This window comes from Chiroxiphia lanceolata, chromosome 2, assembly GCF_009829145.1.
Source record: "Chiroxiphia lanceolata isolate bChiLan1 chromosome 2, bChiLan1.pri, whole genome shotgun sequence".
NCBI classification, from domain to species: domain Eukaryota; kingdom Metazoa; phylum Chordata; class Aves; order Passeriformes; family Pipridae; genus Chiroxiphia; species Chiroxiphia lanceolata.
The window spans coordinates 42,113,812-42,133,674 of NC_045638.1; the positions used below are offsets into that span (position 1 = coordinate 42,113,812).

A 19,863-nucleotide genomic window follows, 5' to 3' on the forward strand; every position below is an offset into this window, starting at 1 on the left:
TCAAAACTATAAACAGCCCAAGTGAGTTTTAGGTGGGTAATATCCAACTGTGTGTATGAAAACTTTGGGCACTTCCCGATCATGGAGAGTAAGTATCGTCAACACATTCATCAAAGATGGGGAACTCAGCTGCAGATTAGAAACCAGACAGAAGCATGCCACTGAAATTCACTGATTTAACAGCTCAGTGACTAAATTAAAAGCCCACAATTCTTCTGCAATCAGTGAAAAGAGATAGGAACCTTTAAAGGTTGATCCATGTGATTTCCCTCGTGATTTCGCAGGGAGACGACAATATAGTGATGTAAACTGGAGTTAACTATGTACTTCAAGTCCCATATCACTTATTTCTTTATGAATGAAGATTGCTCCCTAGTACAGCTGTCATCAAGCAGAGATCATGAAGAGTCAAGTACCGCAAAGAAGACTTTTCAAAGCGCTACATTGTTTCAGGCAACACTCGATTTCATCCTCATCACTATACTGCAACTTTATTGGTCATTTATTCATACCAGGTAGCTTAGCTACCACTTTAAAGAGCAGGAAAGACAAATCCAGGCATGCATACCATAATACCATAGAGCATCAGAGCTGAGATATGACCTTGGCTCAGAACCCAACCTTGAAAGCAGTGATGTAGTTCAACTTAGGTTTCCACCTTACCACGTTTTTAAAGTCATCCTCTGCTTCATCAAATTTTCCTTGCTTAAGCAGTAAGTGTCCTCTCTGTAATCTTGCCTGAAAAGAAACATCAAATAATTTCTTTTGATTTACAAACAGGAATTCAGCAAAGTATGAACACAAGTTTGAAAGTATGAAACTTCAGTTTCCTTCAGCAGGAAAAAAGAAGTTTGATTTCAGTACAGCTAACAAGCTGAAATAGAGATCACAACACCCATTCTTTGTCTTCTACATTTAACAATGTTCTTATAAGCCTCTTTAATGGTAAAGTATTGTTCTGCACCAGAGCAATACTTTGTTTTTGAGGGACAAAGAGCAGTCACAGTTTTTATGAGCACCTGCAACTCATGGAAAGAACTCTTCATTTGAAGAGTTGCACAAACAAAAGTGAATGTTGACTTTACATCACTTTCCTGATTATAACTGCTTTCAGATTAAGAAAACAGCATAAATAATAAACAATAAATAATTATCACATTTAATTCTTCCACTAAATTCAGAATAATAGAAACAATGTGAAAAGACAAGTCATTTATTTATAAGGCTTTGATTTATGATAGAATGTTTTCTTACAACAATTAATTTAACATTTGCTTCTTCATTGTAAACTATACAGGACATGCCACTGCCCATGGAAAAGGCAGATGACAGAATCAGATGGAGAGGACTCCAGCATCACTCTGCACGTAGTGAGGCAGCCTCCATATACAGTATGCTCAAGTGAGAAAGGGGTAAGGTAATCAGAACCTGCAACAATCCCATAGGAAGGCAGAGAGATTAGGACAGTTCCTATGGAGAAGAGATGTCTCAAATCAAATGCTGATTAAGACAGAAAAAAAAGAAATCTGTGTGCTCTCTTCTCCTGCCCCAGATGGCACAGCCTTGGTGACAAAGAGAAGAATAACCACAAGTGAGAAAAGGGAAGAGTTTAGCAAAAATCCATTAAGAACATGTACTTAATAAAACTACTAGTTGTTCAAATAACTGGCTAGACTGTACTCAGCACAGCTGCAAATTAAAGCACATACACCACTATTATTTTATCCTATTTAAAGCCTTCAGAGTGTATTCTCTATTCCTGTTGAGCAAAATCTGACAAAAAACCCCCAACCTTCTTTGAAGCAGGTTTTTTTTTTTTTACACTTGATTCATCTTCAATTCCAGTAATACTTACTGATGTGAAATCCTGCTTTAATTCAACCACTTTACTTAAATCACGAATTGCAGCTTTAGATTTGCCCATGGCTAAGTACACTGTGGCTCTTCTGTAATAAGCAATGTAGTTATCAGAGTCTCCTTCTGCAAATGAACAAACAATAATCAGAATAGTATCTTAAAGCAACTGAAACCTTGTGTACAGTAGAATTGTAATGACTAAAAATATATTAACTTACTTTTAAGCCACTGGAAACAATGGTATTTATTAGGACACAGCATTTGTAACATTATCCAAGCAGTATTTTCTATGCAGTTTGATAATGTAACAATAAAGATTACAGAAACACAGTAGATGCCACATAATTGAGAGCACTAGTGGTTAAATATGTACATGTTTCTTTAGCTTTGCACAGAACAGCCACTACATACTAACCCTTTACCTCCAGCTGTAGGCCTACATGTGAAAGCATGTTAATTCATCATTTTCCAGCTCAGTCCTTGATCACCAAATAGGATGCAAGAAAATGATCCTAAAATGATGAGTACGTTAGTCCAATGCCATCACAGACACAAACTCTTTATATCATCCACTGAAATAGCAGTAACTTCTTTCTCTAATAATAAAATGGGCACCAACACCCCCTCTCATCAGCAGACAAATGCATGTGTTATCAAAGCCTAAAGGCTAACTTCAGGGCCCATACACTCTATGTTGTCTTCTGGCCAAAATTCCAAGATCCAGCAATTTTAACTCTCTCTAGGGTAGCACATACACATATACTTGTACAGGAGGCAAACCTCAGCCTCTGAAACCAAGAACAATTTTCTTAACATTCTTCTCTATGCAAGTATTTCAAACAAACAGGTAACAGTTACTGTAGGCTCTCAAGGAAAAGTAACTTAAACCACCCAACCAATCCTATGCAGTAAAAGACAGGAAACTTTTTACTGTACTATTAAAAACATAATAATCAGAATTTGTGGACAAGAACATCCATATGAAGCATTTTTCTTCCTCACTTCATCTGAGGTTAAGTTGAATTTTCAAATAAATGTTGAGTTTCATAGCTGGCCATCTCCATTACCAAACCACTAGTTCAGTTCTCACTGGAAAATATATCTGCACTCTTGCTCTACAATGTCTTGGCTGTGGAAATGCTAATCTCCAGGGTTCAAGTTTAATAACTCCCACACTGCATGCCACCTTGCCAGGATTATGGGCATCAAATAAATTCACATACATCTCTGTAGGCTAGAACTACAAATCAACAATTGAAATTAAGGAACTTCATTAATACACAAAGATGAAAGATAGGAAAAAGCTAACAGAGAAAAGCACCAGATAGTCAGATAGTATTGCCTCAGTACCCCAGCAATGAACAGCAACTGACACCCAGAGAGAAGTTATAAGCCATCAACTTGATGGGATTAAAGAAAGAGTTGAAAATTCAACTGAAGAGAGATAATATGGACAGTAGCTTTCTTCTATTTTAGATGTTTGCAAAAAACAAAAACAGGCTGGCTGAGGCAAGACAAAGAGATCTATTTACCTCACAGCCTGCAATCCTGTAGTACAGATAAAAAAGAATTCATGCCTCCTCTACAAGCACAGTTGGCAAATCATGCTTAAAATCTTAACAAAGAGGCAAAATGCGAAGAAGTAGTAGTCTGATGAAAATTAGGCAATCAGGCTCAAATTAGCATCCAACTAAGAATCCCATCAAGGTCACAACTGAAGTGGTTACACCATAGTTCTACAAGCTGCTCAAGCACAGCTGGCAAAGCAGAGGGTTTCACCTGCAGGCACCTCACTGTTCATCCCACCTCAGACCACTGCTGCCTCTGCACCACCACCAGCAACTGCACGGCCACAGCCTGAACTGGACTTCTCACCAAATCCAAGTTAAATCTTCCCAACCAATTGTAAAGGAGTAAGTAAACCATGCTGTAATGCAGATCCCACAGAAATGCTTTGGCAGCAACACGCAACCAAAAGGAGTAACAGAATGCCTCTTGGTGGAATGGGGAGCTTCCACAACACAGAAAAAAAAGGAAGTTGCCCCCTCCACTCCCTTATATAAAGGAAGTTGATCTTGGAGAACGCAAGGAAAATATTTCTGATATTTCATTTACATCTCACTACTGGACCAAGGCATAAATAGAAAAATATCAACAGTATGACCCATAAATGTATAACATCTTAGCAACATTCTTTTCACGGAGGAAACTATGCACTTGTACACATTATAACAAAGTCCAATAACTTTAAAAAAAAACCACCATGCAATTAAGAAATTGGGGTGTTAATGGACTCTGCTCTTTACTGATGCTGTCTCTGTGCTTCAATTAAAGGATTTTAATCAGCAAAGCTGCGTTAAAATTCTTAAAACCAAACATTTAACTCCTCAATTTGTTGAAAAGGCAGAACACCAAACAAGAACTAACTCGCTAATTAAGTACAATGGAGGGACAATTTTGCTCTACACCCCACATTCAGTATCTCAAACTTGTAGCACCAGTTTCACTGAGGTATCACACACTTCAAGACTTAATTAAGAAAAAACAAAAAGGGAGAAAGACTATTCTAAACATTAATTTTTTTACAGTCCTGGATAGAAGTCAGCCTTTCAAAGACATACTTTGAAAAATGTCATAAATATAAAACCTCATCTTGATGGCATTAGACACACAGGGAATACCTCATTAAAAGATACCAGAATCAATTATAATTCCTTTCATACAGCTCACCTGTAGAACAGCAGTGACTTTGTGTTTAGGTATGATGTAGTTAATTTAAGTTTTCTTTTATCAAAACCAAAGGATAAATATTCTACTGCATCTCTGTTGGCTCCTGTCCAAACTGCTGCATAAGGGTGCCCCAATTTCTATGACTCATGGAATGCAATTTGTAAGAAAGCAGGATACTTAATGAAGCAAAAAAACCCACCCAAAGGTATTTCAGTGCAAGAGTCATTCCCTGAGATACATACCTATAGCTGCATGAAAGTGAGATAAAGCATCTGCTAGCTGTCCTGCAGCCAATAATTTCTTTCCCATTTCAAGTTGTTTTTCTACTTCTGCGTTTATTCCACACTCAGCTCCTTAAAGAAAAACAAAAAGATCAAGGTTTGAAACAACCAGTTGGATTATACCAAACAAATACAGTGATAAAACATCTAACAACATGTTATTGAAATAGAGGCAGAAGTCACATCTTCCTGTACTTTTGATTATCTGAGAGGTCTTTTCCAAATTAATTGATTCTGTGGTTCTGTAAAGCAACCTGCAGCCTAATAAGCTCATAGCATGTCCAAATAAGGATGTGTCAAACTAGATAAAACATCATAAAGTACCACATTGTGACAAGTCACCAAATATGCATTTCTACTCCTGTCTATATATTCAGTAATACACTTTTGCACATCAAGATTTTTACATCAGCTATAAATACAGTTTGACCAACTACATTTCTGTGTTGGCTTTCAACTTCAGAGGAACCTGGAAAAGTACTCACACACACACACAGAACAAATATACAAAGGCTAAGTTAAATTTCATGACCCTGATGTTAAATCAGTACTTAACTGAGAACTGTTAGCTACTTAGAGACCGGCTTCTCATCTATTGCACTTTTGTCTCATCTCCATAGTTCGCACTTCCAGAGTGAAGTTTTGACAAAAATAATTAAAAATTCTCACTCCTTTTTCATTTAACCAGTAGCACGAAAACCATACTGAAGTGGTAATTCTTTGAAGTGCCAGTTTCAGTTCAAAGCTAATAAATTGCTGCTGTTCAACCAACAGCAAAAGACTATTGTTGAGAAGAAATGAGCAGCTGAGTGCAGGTCCAGGCTGTACATACATCAATTCAGCAACAGGTTTTTCATTGGTCCTGCTTCCAGCAGTCTTCAGATGAGGGCAGAATTTCACTACAAATTACCTACCAGCTTGTGACTATTAAAACTTTTACACTACGAGTAGTTTCCTTTTCCTAATGCCTAAATTTAAGCAAGGGAATACACTGGAATCCTGAATAAGCATATTACATTAAACTCCAGTGATTTCTAAGTTATTTTACTCAGGTTTTGTATTGAGCTAATTCAGACAGGCATTTGAATTAATTTTAAATATGAAAATGCAGTCACACTTGGAAGTTGTTTCTCACAGGTTGAATAAAAGCATTATACTACACTGATATCCAAACTTCTCACACTGAAAGGTAATTAAACAACAAAGTATTTGTAATGAAAAAACAGTAATTTCCTATCACCAAGTCATCAAGATTTTAGACCCAGGAGTTCACAACACCTGGGATCTTAATTGAATTTTCTTTCCTACCCCTTAATACAGTTTAATAATTCCTTTAGTTCCATAAGAAAATCATGGAGCTGTCTATACTAAAGTGAATAAAATACCCCACTAGACAAAGCTTTGTCTGCTAAGAGATTGATAATAATTCAGCAAACTGGACTCAAGGGCTTCAGATAAATTATTTGTTTTAGAACAATAACAGCAAACAAATTCCTTTTTTTAATTAATGGAAACTACTTTATGAAATAAGCCCCAAATTTCCAGTGAATACTTTTTGGTTTAAGTAGATGACATTAAAATGACAATTATTTATCATATAGACAATTTGAAGATCTCATTAAATGACATTTTAAAATAAATTCTAGGTATGTATAGCTCTGAATACAATACAAATAGCTCCACAGATAATGGACAGTAATTTTTTTTTTCACACACAATATCTATTTCCAGGAAGTTTTTACATAAACAGCCAATTTTTAGAAAAAAAGGACATTCTTCCTTGCCCATTTTGCTGCTTCTCTAGCTTTGATCATCAAGTAGTCCAGTGTCCTCTAAAATGATAAAAGCAAGCATTGGAGAAAAAAATCAACACAAAAAAACCCCCCTCAAAACAGTTTCAAGCATCTGAAGGAGTGTCCTTGTTTCCCATTTAGTCACACCAGGATAGCTCCAAGAATATATTTTTCCACAATAAGCTGCACCTACACAATTTGGTGTCTTTCAAACACATTATGTTCAGTACAGTTCAACAGCTACATAATCCTTTAGGCAGGAGAGACATCTTTTTCTGTGAGAATACTGAGGACAATTAATAAAAGAAATGGGACAGGTGAGCACAGTGGCAAACAAGTAAACAATAAAAGCAGGAGCAACATAAATAAAGAAGGCAAATTGTGAAGGACTGTAGGTTCCCTGCAGAACAAGACTAATTATACTTGACATACATTAAACCTTGGCACTGCAAAGAGCTGAACATCACAAACTGATGTGTGAATCTCCAGAAGCAACCTGTACCATCAGCTTAATCATGATGAAAAGTGATATTTACTGTAACTACTCAGGAACACTGTACACTGACCTGATAGTTGGGCTGCTTATTCACAGAAATCTATTGCTTATTCGTTGTCTGGCTGTAGGCAAACAACTGCTCTAACCAAACCAGCCCACAACAGACATCTGAAAACTGATAACATAAGCACAGGAGTCCAAGGACTCCGATTCTGTGCAACTATTTGGGTACCTATTCACTGTCTGGTCTAGGAATGAGCCTAAAAACTAAAGTTCAGCCAGAGCAAAAAAACCAAACCCACCCCACAGAGTCTTTTCCAACAGATACACAGTCATTGGGGAGCTGGATACCAAGGGCCCAGCTGAAGAAGCTCTGTATGCTCCAGCAAGAAACTAAATTTACACAACAGATATGCAAGTATAATACTTATTTTTAAAACTTCCAAATATTTTAATTTGAATATTATTTCTAAAGCCTGACTAATTGTTATCTATTCACCAAGGGCCTCAGATGACCACACACAGGAGCCCCAGCTGTCAAATCAAGTCAGATATTCTGGATAAATTGAGGGTCTGTAGTCCTGGTACTGCTGCAAGAGTGAAAGAGTCAAAAAAAAGCCAAAAAAACACAAACACCAAAATATCCAATCAAACACAAACCCCCAAACTATTCCCAGATAATTGGTACCAGCCCTGACAACTCACGGGACAACAGTTAGAAGGCACAGGGAACATAAGCCGGTGCAGGTAACCTGTTTTTCCAGATAAATGCACTCACTTCAAGCAAATTGTAACTTCCTGGTAGGATTTCTGTTTTATTAGAATAATTGGTGCTAATATGTAGGTACCTAAGTATACAAACTTCAACCATATCCTCATATAATCGGTCACATCCGCAGTGTAAAAAACTCAAGGAAGCCCTGCAATAGGGCTTAGAGTTTCAAGATGTTACAATAGAAGAGTTTCAAGATGTTACATTTATCTACACACTCCTCTTTTCCCTCCTCCATAAAATTTCTGCCTTTTTTTTTAAATCTTGTTCCTATGCTGAGTAACAAGACTGTGAAAATAAATAAGAATTAATTCCTACTCTGTAACAGAAAGAGTTGTTTCAAAGGCAAAGAAGAAGCGCACGTGTCTCTAATCTTAACTACACTCATCTAAACCTTTTTTTCCTACATGGAGGAGTTTAATGATTGCCTTATCTTGTCTTTTGCAAAGTTTTTTGATCAGCATGACCCTGTGTTTAGCACAACCGGTCTTAAGTTCGCTGTTATTTTTAAACAGGTTTAGGCTGTAATTTATGTATGTCTGCAAGCACGGTTTTCAAGCACAACACTGAACAAAGTAAGATATGGACAAGCAACCACAGTTTCAGAAGCAATACCTCTGAGGTTCAGTTAAGCTCAGAGTATCCAGTTAAGCCACTGCAACTTCCACCCATCAAGTTTTTATTCCTTCTGTTTGCAAAGCAAGTTGGTAAATATAGCTGAGTGGCCAACAAAAAGCCCCGCCCCCAAGTAGCCTTTGCTATTTGGAGCGAGTTAAAAAAAAAAGCTCTTAAACTCAGAGCTGAAACACACAGTGGGGGGAGGAAAAGAAATACTTGATGCTTGTGGTCTGACAGTAACAAACTGAGCTCTATATACTCAGAGCCCATTTATTCTTCCCCATATTACATTTCCTTTCTTCTACTGCCAGGGAGGAGAGGGTGAAAATGAACAACACTCCTCTGTCCTCCTTAGCAGCCTCTTTCTGTTGTGATTAGTGTGGACAAACAGCCATGAAGAATGGATCTTCCCAAGAGAGGATCTGTGTCAAATCCAGCACAAGTCCGGGTATTTGAACAGGTGGAACTCAGGGAGTACAACAGCAACCTGTCACAGTCACCAAGTATTCAGAAACCTTTTTGGTGCATTTTCCAGCCAGATACAAATAGACATAATTGTAAGATACAAAGTTAATACAGAATGATTCTTCCACAGATTCATGACTCAGATGACACAAGGTAGACTTCTATTATAAAGACATTAAGATACAAATTTAGATGTGAATATGAACTCATCTCTGAGCTCGTAGATGAGTAATACTGGGGGGTGGGGGGGGAATCTAGATACTTAAATAATGTAAGCCCCTCTCCCCTAAGTTCTCTAACTACACATTCTGGAAAAATGAACTCATGAACTAAGAGAGTAGCTTAGTAAATAAGATCCAGAATCACCGCTTCTCATTCTGTAACTGAAGTCTACATCTTTATTAACTGAAGTTAAAAAAATGTCCCCCAAATTAAGCAATGTGACTTTATAAGTCCAAATAGCCATTAAATCACATACTTGAAATAGGCTGGCAACTCTAAACAAAAGAATCCTAGCAGGAGCAGCACTGTCAAAATCTCAGGGGGAAAAGTATACTTTGACAAAAGTTATTGTTTGTCTTCTAACACCACTAGAACGCATATTAAAAAAAGGCAATTTAACACCACAGTATGTAGTCTTATAAGACAGAGTATCTTTGCCACAGTATGTTCCTGTCGCCACCCGGTCAGCTGAACTATTCTTTAATTTGGTGTATCAACTGAATTTTTAATGTTAGCCTTCAGCCCACAGACTTATTCTGACTATTGACACCTTCACTTCCACTTCATCTGCCACTGCCAGTTAAAGAACATCCCTCAGGTGAAACTCTGACAACAAACACTATTGTATAACTGAGTTAGAAATTTAACAGAAGCCTGTGAAAAAATTCTGGCTACACAAGTGTTGCTGACAGTGTACTCTGAAAGTAAACAACCCACACAAAGTGCAGATAAGCTGAACCTCAAATACTAATGGTGAGAGGGGGAAAAAAAAATAAAGGAACAACAGAAACCATAACAACAAAACACAAATCAGGAACAACTGTCAGAAGCCTCAGCGAATCTGTATGAGTGGCACTAATACCGGCTGTGGCCGAGAAGGGCCACTGGAAAAACCTCTGAACTTGGGAACTACACGAAATCCATACCGGAGTGAGACATTCACGGACAGCACGGAACGGCCGATGCTGTCCCTCAGCGGCACCCGAAGACACCACGGCATCCCGAGGGCTCACAGTGGCTGTCGGTAGCCTCACCCCATCCATCAGCAATCCCAGGAAAGCGAGGCGAACACACACACCAAGCCACGTCAAGCCGCACCACCAGGAACTCCGATTAACCCCAGCAGCTCACCGGCAGCAGCGGTGCCCTCATTACGCACCCTCTGCCACCGCCCCGACTGATGAGGTGGCAGCGCTGTACCTCCCTCCTCACACCCTTTCTCTAAATACTTCCCCCGTCCCACGGCCGGGGGGGTGTGTGTGCCCCGCCGCCATGGCGGACACCGCACGGCCCGACTGACAGCCTGGCAGAAGGAGCGGAGGCAGGACGAACAGCACCCAGCTGGCAAAGCCGCGGGCCGAGCCGCGGCCTGTCCCAGGCCCAGCGGGCCGCGGGCGGAGGGGTGGCACAGCCCCCGGAGCCACACGGCCCCCAGGCCAGGCCGGGCCGGGGCTCCCCCCGCCGCCCCCTCAGTGACTCCCGCCCGGCGCTCACCCTGGTACTGCAGGTCGAGGAGCACGAGCAGGAAGGGCAGCGCGGAGCCCAGCCGCCCGGCGGAGGCGCCGGGGGACACCATCTCCTCCCGCTCAGCCGCCGCCCGGTCCCGACAGTGGCGGCTCCGGGCCCGGCCCGACCGACCGCCGGCTGCGCCTCCAGCGGGGAGGGTCGTGGGCGACGCTGATTGGCCGCGCCGCGCGTGCCCGCCCCTGCCTTGGGCCCGCCGCCGGACGTGATGGAGCTGCGCGAGCGCGCCCGGCCCCGCCGCGCCGGCCCCGCCCGGGTGCCGTGCCCGGTGCCAAGATGGCGGTGCCCGCCCTAGAGATGGCGGCTTCGGCGCCGCCCACGGCGACGTGCCCTGAGCAGAGATGGTGGCGGCGCCGCCCCAGGCCGCCCGCAGAGAGGGACACCCGGTCACAGTGTGCCTATCTGCCTCTGCATTTCATCTCCTGTCTCTTTGCCCACCCGCGCCCTGCCGATGCTGACATCTCGAGAGTCAGAAACAGTTAACAATTTGCTCGGAGAGTTATGGAGAATGAGAAGGGGATTACGAAACAATCTTGCCTTATCACAGAATTTCCTGAGTTGAAAGGGACTCACAAGGACTATGGAGTCCAACTTCTGCCCCACAGAGGACCATCCCCAAGAGTCACACCATGTGCCCGAGAGTATCGTCCAAATGCTTTGTGAACTCTGTCAGGCTTGGTGCTGGAACCACTTCCCTGGGGAGCCTCTTCCAGTGCCCAACTACCCTCTGGGGGAAGAATCTTTTCCTAATATCCAACCTAAACCCTCCTCTGACACAACTTCAGGCCATTCCCTCAGGTCCTGTCACTGGTCACTTCAGAGAAAAGATCAGTGCCTGCTCCTCCTCTTCCCCTCACAAGGAAGTTGTAACTGCAATGAGCTCTCCCCTCAGTCTCCTCCAGGCTGAACAGATCAAGTGACCTCAGCCACTCCTCATATGGCTTCTCCTCAAGGCCCTTCACCATCTTCGTTATCCTCCTTTGGACACTCCCTAATAGCTTAATATCTTTCTTACATTGTGGTGCCCAAAACTGCACACAATATTCAAGGTGAGGCCGCACCAGTGCAGAGCAGAGTAGGACAAGCTGGCGATGCTTTGCCTGATGCAAAGGCACCTCCCTGGACCAGCTGGCGATGCTTTGCCTGATGCAAAGGCACCACAGGTCCCCGTGCTGGCGTCTTGAGTCCAGCAGTGGGAGATTGCAACCACCCGACTCAAGAAACTCAAAAGATGAGAAAGACTGAGCATGTGGACTAATTAGCATGAGAACTGAGAGAATCATTTAACCAATAGAAAGTAGAATGCTAATTAGTAAGAAAACTAATAAGAAAACTAGGTAACTTGTAGCCAATGAACTGTAATTTGTTTGCTAAAACATATATATAGTGTAAAATTTTGAGAATTGGTGTGCTTGATTTGTGGAAGACTTCCACCTTGCACCCTGCACAGGATAAACAATGTCTTCTTTCTAAACTAGTCTCTGTGTCTGTGTTTAGAGAGTCCCTAAACTGGCAACTCAGCCAGGCTTCTCTGGCACCAAGGAGGGTTTTATTCCAGGTCCATCAGAGTGTGCTCTGCAGATGCTGGCAGGCCTGCAGAAGGATATGGGCTGCTTGCCCTTGGTCCACCCAGGAGTGGAATGGCTGCAGGCAGGTTAGTGAAACGAATTTAACACTGTCAGTATCAAGGGCCACCTTTTGGGGTATTATGGTTGCTGTCACTCTTCATTCTTCAAAGACAGTATGTCTGGACTACTCAAATTGTAGAAAAATTGGGCAGAGGCCAGAAGTAAATTCCTCCTGGTTCTTTATTGCTGTGACTGACACAGCCACAGAGCAGAGAAAGGCAAGTGTGACCTCAAACTGAACTTGATTGCTCCTGGGATGCAATGCTATTTTCCACTGACAGCAAAGCCAAGATAGCCAGCATGGCCCTAGATGTACACTGACCTCCAGGCATGCCAAAAAAGCAATAAGGAACTTACCAGACTCCAGAAAAATTGGTGTTAGACTTAACAGAGCACGATATTTTCATGCTGAAAGTTTTGGTTGGAATTGGGATTGTTCAGGCTGGAAAAGAGAAGGCCTCAAGGTGATTTACTTGCAAGCTTGCTGTACCTGAAGGGAGCCTACAAGAAAGATGAAAAGGGACAAGGGAATTTAAGTGACAGGACAAGGGAGAGCGCCTTTAAACTAAAATACAATAGGTTTAGATTAGATATTAAGAAGAAACACTTTACTGTGAAGGTGGTGAGGCACTGGAACAGGTTTCCCAGAGAAGTTGTGGATGCCCCATCTCATGGATGGAACTTTGAGCAACCTGGTCTAGGGGTAGGTGTCCCTGCCCATAGCAGGGGGATTGAACCTAGATAGTCTCTAAGTTCTCTTCCAACCCTAATCTTTCTGTGACTCTGTGATTCTGCAAACTGAAAGCAAAGCCTATGTAAGATAGCATGCAATCTAATGCACATTTTTGGAGATCTCTCATCCTTTTTTTTTCGTAAGGAAAATACAGTATTCTTAGCTACCACAGAAAATCTAATCCTGTATGTGCCTAGTTGTTCATTGTTTCAAACTATATCAAATGGTTTCAATTTTTTTTTGGATAAACAATTCATATTAGGGACATATTCTGTGTTATACCCCACAAACGTTAAAAAAAACCCCAAACCAACAACCATGTTCTCAGGGGAAATCTGCCAAGAAAGTAAAAAACTTGAGGCTTGAATTCTGCTTTGGCAACCACAGAAATTTCTTCTTTCATTCTGCAGGTATGGTCACATTACCTTTCTCATTCTAGGTGATGTAATTTACAAGTTTTTCTTGAAAGATCAGACTGAAAAAAAAAGAAAAATACGTTACCCATCTTGAGCATTTCATTTGGAACATGATGCTTCAAAGGTATCACCAACAAATTTTACCTGCAGAAGACATTCAGAAATAAGAACTTGAAATAACATAAGAAATTATAGATGGGAAATTAATAATTGATGACATTCTAAAGATGCCAGTATGAGGAAGAGCATGACAACTCTATAGCACTATGGATAAGACAAAATATGAGAGCCTAAAACAGAACTGAGCAGACAATCACTGTTACAGTAAATTAATTTCTTTGATTTACCTGAAGAAAAAGGTATTAGACCAGAGCCAGATAAAATGAGTATGAGAGGGGAATTTACACCTTCAACCCTGTAAGATAACTGAAAATAATACCACGGATAATGATAGACCCCTAAAAACAAGATTAGGAGAAAACAAGCTTCAGAAAATTCAGCATTTCATACTGAAACACCAAGCATAAAAGTTTAAGTATCAAATTCCTTAAAGCAAGATGAAAGTAGTATGATTAAAGCATCAGGTGTCATTTTTCCTAGATGCTTGACAACCTCCTGGTCCTTGGCATTGGCCCTAAAATACTGAGCCAAGGTCAGTATTTCAGGCTGATACAGTAATGTAAAGAACAGTGTGTAATGCCAACACTACAAAATAATCTGCTCAAAGAGAAAGCATTATCATTGTCACTCTGTTCTAGAACCAGGTGCACAGAATTACACAGTAATTCTTGAATGAGACCATAAGCCATGAAAGATATTATTTAGATATAAACATGGGGGAAAAAGTTCTTTGACACATCAACCATCCCTTGTGCAATTTCAGAAACAGAGAAGGAGAAAGACTAGAAGGAAAAATGCCAACATTATGATCAGTGACAGGACCAGAGGGAATGGCATGAAGGTGTGTCAGGGGAGGTTTAGGCTGGATATTAGAAAAAGCTTCTTCACCCAGAGAGTGGTTGGGCACTGGAACAAGTTCCCCAGGGAAGTGGTCCCAGCACCAAGCCTGACAGAGTTCAAGAAGAATTTGGACAATGCTCTCAGGCACATGGTGTGACTCTTGGGGTTGTCCTGTGCAAGGCTGGGAGTTGGACTTCAATGATTCTTGTGAGTCCCTTCCAACTCAGGATATTTTATGAATCTATGATTCTCTATTTTTTAATTCAAAAAATAGCAAAGCAATACAGCTGTAATGCAAAAAATTTTTCAAAGGTATTCATAAAAATTAGACTGGTTTTAGAAAGTTTTTTCATCAGTCTTCAGTTTTGAAGTGAAAGGGTGGATGACGAAGACTACACTAATGTTCAAAGTGCTCCAAAGACAGAAAACTAAGGAATTTCCTCCAAGTTGCTGTTGATATATAGCAACATCAGAGGGCGGCAGTTAGCAAGGAATGACTCTTAAAGCTACTCTGCCTCAAATAGAGACGGTGAACTGAATGAGGCGACGTATGGTGCAGATAGTTAGGTGTGCAGTTTCTATTTATTAACTGAGAAGTTTCAGATATAATAATAAGGCATCTGGATTAGGTGTGACAACACACAGGGTCCCAGAAGGACCCTGGTATGCTTGGCAATACAATTTCATTAATAATCTCAATTCCAAAATCACGCAAACAAATAGAAATTCAGTGATACAGGAAAAGAAGCAACATAGCAGACTTCTGCATTGCATTCACAACCTAGCATGAAAACAAAGGAGGAGGCAAGAGAGAATGATAATACAGAGATACTATTCTCTATTCTCAGAACTTCTTCTTGTAACAGGTCTTTCAGTCCTTACACCTTGTTTTTATTCTCACCTATGTACATCCCTGTCAGAAACGTAGCTGCAATGGAGCTAAATGAAATAGTAATGTACATCTGGTTAACATGGGATTCTTGTTTATGTAGCCATGTCTTTTGGGAATTTCACATTTGCATTGGTGTTCACAGAAGAGGACTTTGGGGAAATTCCTTTTTCTGGGTTCCTTTGCAATAAATGGAAGCAGAAAGGCTCCTAAGTTAAGCACAAGAACTTAACCTACATGCTCTGAACTTGCACTTGAAAAAGCTGATCTTTGTCCATGGGCTTGAAAGGGAGTGTGAAGCCATGCCTAGAGCAAGGGAGCAAAATATTTCATTTATTATGAAAACACGTCCCTTTTAAAACATGTATTTTATTTTCTAGGGTATAGAACATTTTTCAAATAAAATGTTACTCTCAAAGTCAAAAAACTTTGCTTCAAACACTAGGTTATGTTATTTTTCTGAAACAAAGCATTTTGTTTTGAAAATATATGGAAAATGTTAACATTAATGAACTATCCTCATTTCTTGACTGAAGTGATTTCTGAAATTCAGCATACTTTCACAACTACTTTTGATTTCCCTGAAACTGGTTTTGGCTTACCTATCATTAATTACATCTATTTTTCTCAGCTCCACTCTGAGTTTCAAACCTATGTGGTAACTGCAAGCTGTTTGTTTCTCTTGAACATCTCTTTGATTTTAAAGACTGTGAAAAATATCATTGTCAAAGTACTGTGCCATCACTGAAAGTGTTCGTTCCTATTTTATGTGTGTCAAAACACCAAGTCAGCAAAGCTCACACTTGAGAATTTAGACTAGAATTCCGAGTGTGTCTGTGTGCAACCTTACCTCGCCTGCTCTAGCAGACACCTCCATACTGTTCCTTCCTAAGTGGATGTTTCCTGCATCTCTCAAGCCATTGTTCTCTCAAGCCACTGACAACAGAATACCCCTCATGCCCAGTTTCACAAGCACGTAAGCCATTGTCATGTGATGCCATCTAGCATCCTCTTTTACACACACAACACAGGATCAAAAGACACAAAGTCCCAAGGCATATACTTAAATTTTGAGTATCGGAATTGACAACATTTGGGAAAGAAAAAGAAGAAAGGTGAAACATTGCCCTTGTATGCTTTGTGACTGTGGTTCTGAGAGATGGTGGTTTGCTTTCCTTTCTCATACAGTTTATTTCTTGCCCACAAAAATTATTATAGCCCAGCCAGGGAAGAAGTGCAATGCAGTTGTTAGAAAAGAACAAATATCTAATGTATGCCATTAAAAATTAACAGAGAGGTAGCTAAGTGTTAAAAACCAAGTCCTTGGTTCTGTGACCTTTCTATTGCTCCAACTGTATCAGTGGTTTCAGTGTCTTTGCATACGTTTCTTTATAGTTACGCTGAATTCCCTCTGTGTTTGGAAGAAAGGAAGATAAATGAACTGCATGGCTGTCTCAGTAAAATCCAGCAAGACTTGTTATGTGAAGACAAATCTTTAAAAGAAACTTGTTTTATTTGAAGAAAAGAAGGTTTAATTGTAAAAGAGTCTGAGGTACCCAAACTTGAAAATAAAATTTGTTAAACTATATGGAGCAGCATATTTTCAAACTGCTTAATTACAGCTGGTGGCATTTGTTGGAATGAAGGAGACACAGAGGGGACAGGAGAGCAGCTCATTCTACCTTTCTTTTAAATGTTTTATTTTCCTGTGATAAAAATACATAAATTATTTCCTCAAGTAAATTAAGAGATGGAAAGATTGAACAAATGGAAGTATTATAGGCATTTGTCGTGGTTTAACCCCAGCCAGCAACTAAGCACCACAAAGCCGCTCGCTTGAAAATTGAAAAATGTGCCGTGGCAGGAAGGAAAAGATTCAATAAACTTAGAATCTGGCTAGACTCATTATTATACCTGCACCATTAGCTAGTTGAAGTCAAATTTCCTCCAGAGTTAATGATTACTCTGAGAGTGCTGTAGGAGAGAGATTACTGAAGAGTCTATTTCTCAGTTCCCAGGACAGTTTTCCCACTGTCCTCTCAAATTAAAACATCTTGTAGAACATGTATGGTATCCTCCTCCATACCACAAAACATGCAGATAATTTTTCCATTTTAACAGTTCCCACCAGTGCCCTGAGGGCACCGCCAGGCCTGGCTGCCCCTGCCAACCTGCCCTGACCTGTCCAGGGCCCAGGACACCATGTCAGCCCCCAGAGCTGTCAGCCCCTGCCCCAGCGACACTGCAGAAAGGCCAGTCCCCAGCCCTCCACAGCCCTGCCCTGCCCAGCCATGGGCCTCACCGAGCCTCAGCCCATCCCTGCCCACAGGGAGGTGCCCGATGGCTGGGGCTGGGGCTTACCCTGGTGCTCCCCCACCTCAGCTGCTCTGCTCTTGGCTGGATGGTGGGATGGGCCCTGGATGACACCTCTGTTACGCCGGACATTTCCCAAATAGCCATGGCCAACATGTCATTGTATTTCACCCCACAATCAAAATGCTCTCTCATTTTTGTGTTCTCCAGTTGCAGGTACCCTCTATAATCCTCACAAATACCTTGCAAATGCTCTTGGTCTCCTCTTAGTAAATCCATGTATGTTTTAGGAGAGCACTTTTGTCACCAAGCTATACAAGGGAAGAACTTGGCACTAATGTGGGTTAAAGAATACCCACTCCTGCCAAGTGAGGCTGTACCACTCACAGGTAGTAATTAAAGATTAATCAAGCTCTGGAACAAAGTAAGAGTGAAAGAATGACAGGGTGATGGCCCTCCCTTTACAGCATAGAAATCTCGGTTATAGCTCTCATTCCAAGGCCTACTTGCGTATTTTATATTAAACAGATACTAGAGTAAGCAACTAAGATCCACATATTTCTGCACATTTCATACACCCCTCCCCTCATCAGCTGAAGAGAAGCTCCAACACTTTCTTACACAGTTAGCATTTGGTTTGATATAAAATCCACCTTCACAGCAAGAGATCCTTGGAATGTATGCTGAACAGACTATGATGTTGTCATTAGGGCATTTTAAGAGGGGTATGAAACTTCTTGGGCGCAGAAGGGACTGCACTTGAGCATCTTGCTCTCTAAGTGAGTGCTCCAACCATTCACATAACATGCTCATCAACTTGTACTGCATATTTGCCGCTAGGCCTGACTCATGGAAGCTGTAAATGTCAGACAAGTTTTCAAAGTCCTCTCTTAATTAAGCTTTACCACACTAAAGCCTTGATAAAGCATCTTCCTCTGGCAATGCCTGTTTTAGTAGACCAACAGCAGCAGATCTGCTGAAGCAAAAGTCACTAGTACTGAGAACCGGACATCCACATGTCACATATGTTCAGGTTTTCCTTCAGACTAGCTCTAGCCTGTTCCTCTGGATTGAATGCCCATTACTGACTGGAGCATGCCGAGGTACTCTTAGGACACAAAAAGCTGAAGCACCCAAATTATTACTTCTTTTCTTAAAGCTGGTGTTTGCAGCATATGTGCCCACATCAACTCTGGCGCAACAGAATTTCATGGTTCAGGAAGGAAAGTTGGTGTCTCAGTAAATCTGTGTACTTTGGAAAACACAGTGGTGTCTCCCTGGCCAAATGGAACTACTCAATAAAGATGAGGTGTTGTAAATGTGCAGTGATTACCTCCTCTGCTGAATTTCCCAACATAATTTATATTAAATACAAACTGTTTGAAATTTTCCCTGTGGCCACAAAGGCTGCACACCATTTATCATGGAAAAATACAATTTGAAACCCTTACAGGAAAAAAATTAGTAGGATCTGATGTAATCTGTAGCTGTTGGAATTATTCTACCTGCACGATACAATACATATATTCACTGAAAATTACAACTTTACCTGACATTACTTTGGTTAAGCACACTCTCGGCCTTACCCTCGCACTGGAACATGGTGTCCTCCTGCACACAGTCAGGAAAACACTCATGGAAAACCCACACCTTCTCCCGTTGGAGTTAGCCCTATGCTCTCAGCCCCTCAGGCGCCCCGTCTGGCTCGGCAGAAAGGCGGGATCCTGCAGCCCTCCAGCTCCCCGTCCGGCTCGGCGGGCAGGCGGGATCCTCCCGGCCCACCGCTGCCCTGCCGCGCCGCCGGGGGACTCCCCATCCCGCTGAAGAGTTCGCTGCTCCACAGGTTTAAACGTGTCGTCCTCGGTGACTGCGTGCCTTTAATTTCTAAAGGCAGCCTTTCCAAAGCCTGTAGTAACTTCCCTTGTATTTTACGAAAAGGAAGAAGAAAGGCTGCTTCTTGGTCGGAGAGGCTCGGGACGGGACCGAGACAAAGGACATCCCTCCCGGACACCAACATCTGCCGGGCAGGCTTCAAGGAGCAAGAGTCGGCGAGCAGCGGGGGAGCGCTCGCCTGCCTCGGCCGCCGGTCCCTCCGCAGCCGCCGCCCGCGGCCTTGGGGCAGCGGGAGCGGCGCGGGACGGGGCCGGCGGGGCGCAGCCCTCGCCC

The 19,863-nt window shown here is 41.7% G+C and overlaps 1 protein-coding gene across 2 annotated transcripts in view; it reads right to left on the bottom strand.

Moving 5' to 3' along the window:
• The window catches only part of DNAJC3 (DnaJ heat shock protein family (Hsp40) member C3), a 30,547-nt gene extending 19,668 nt beyond the window's left edge, over nt 1-10,879 (bottom strand). The window contains exons 1-4 of one of the 2 annotated variants that reach the window (XM_032677256.1): nt 10,729-10,879; nt 4,830-4,940; nt 1,856-1,980; nt 664-738 (exon numbers count right to left, since the gene is read on the bottom strand). In XM_032677256.1, coding sequence (XP_032533147.1) covers nt 664-738; nt 1,856-1,980; nt 4,830-4,940; nt 10,729-10,810 — 393 coding nt within the window. In that variant the 5' untranslated portion in view covers nt 10,811-10,879. Of the gene's footprint in view, nt 1-663; nt 739-1,855; nt 1,981-4,829; nt 4,941-10,160; nt 10,189-10,728 lie in introns of those variants that run through there. The other variant, XM_032677264.1, reaches the window with a different exon arrangement.
• Between the last annotated feature and the right edge of the window lie 8,984 nt (nt 10,880-19,863).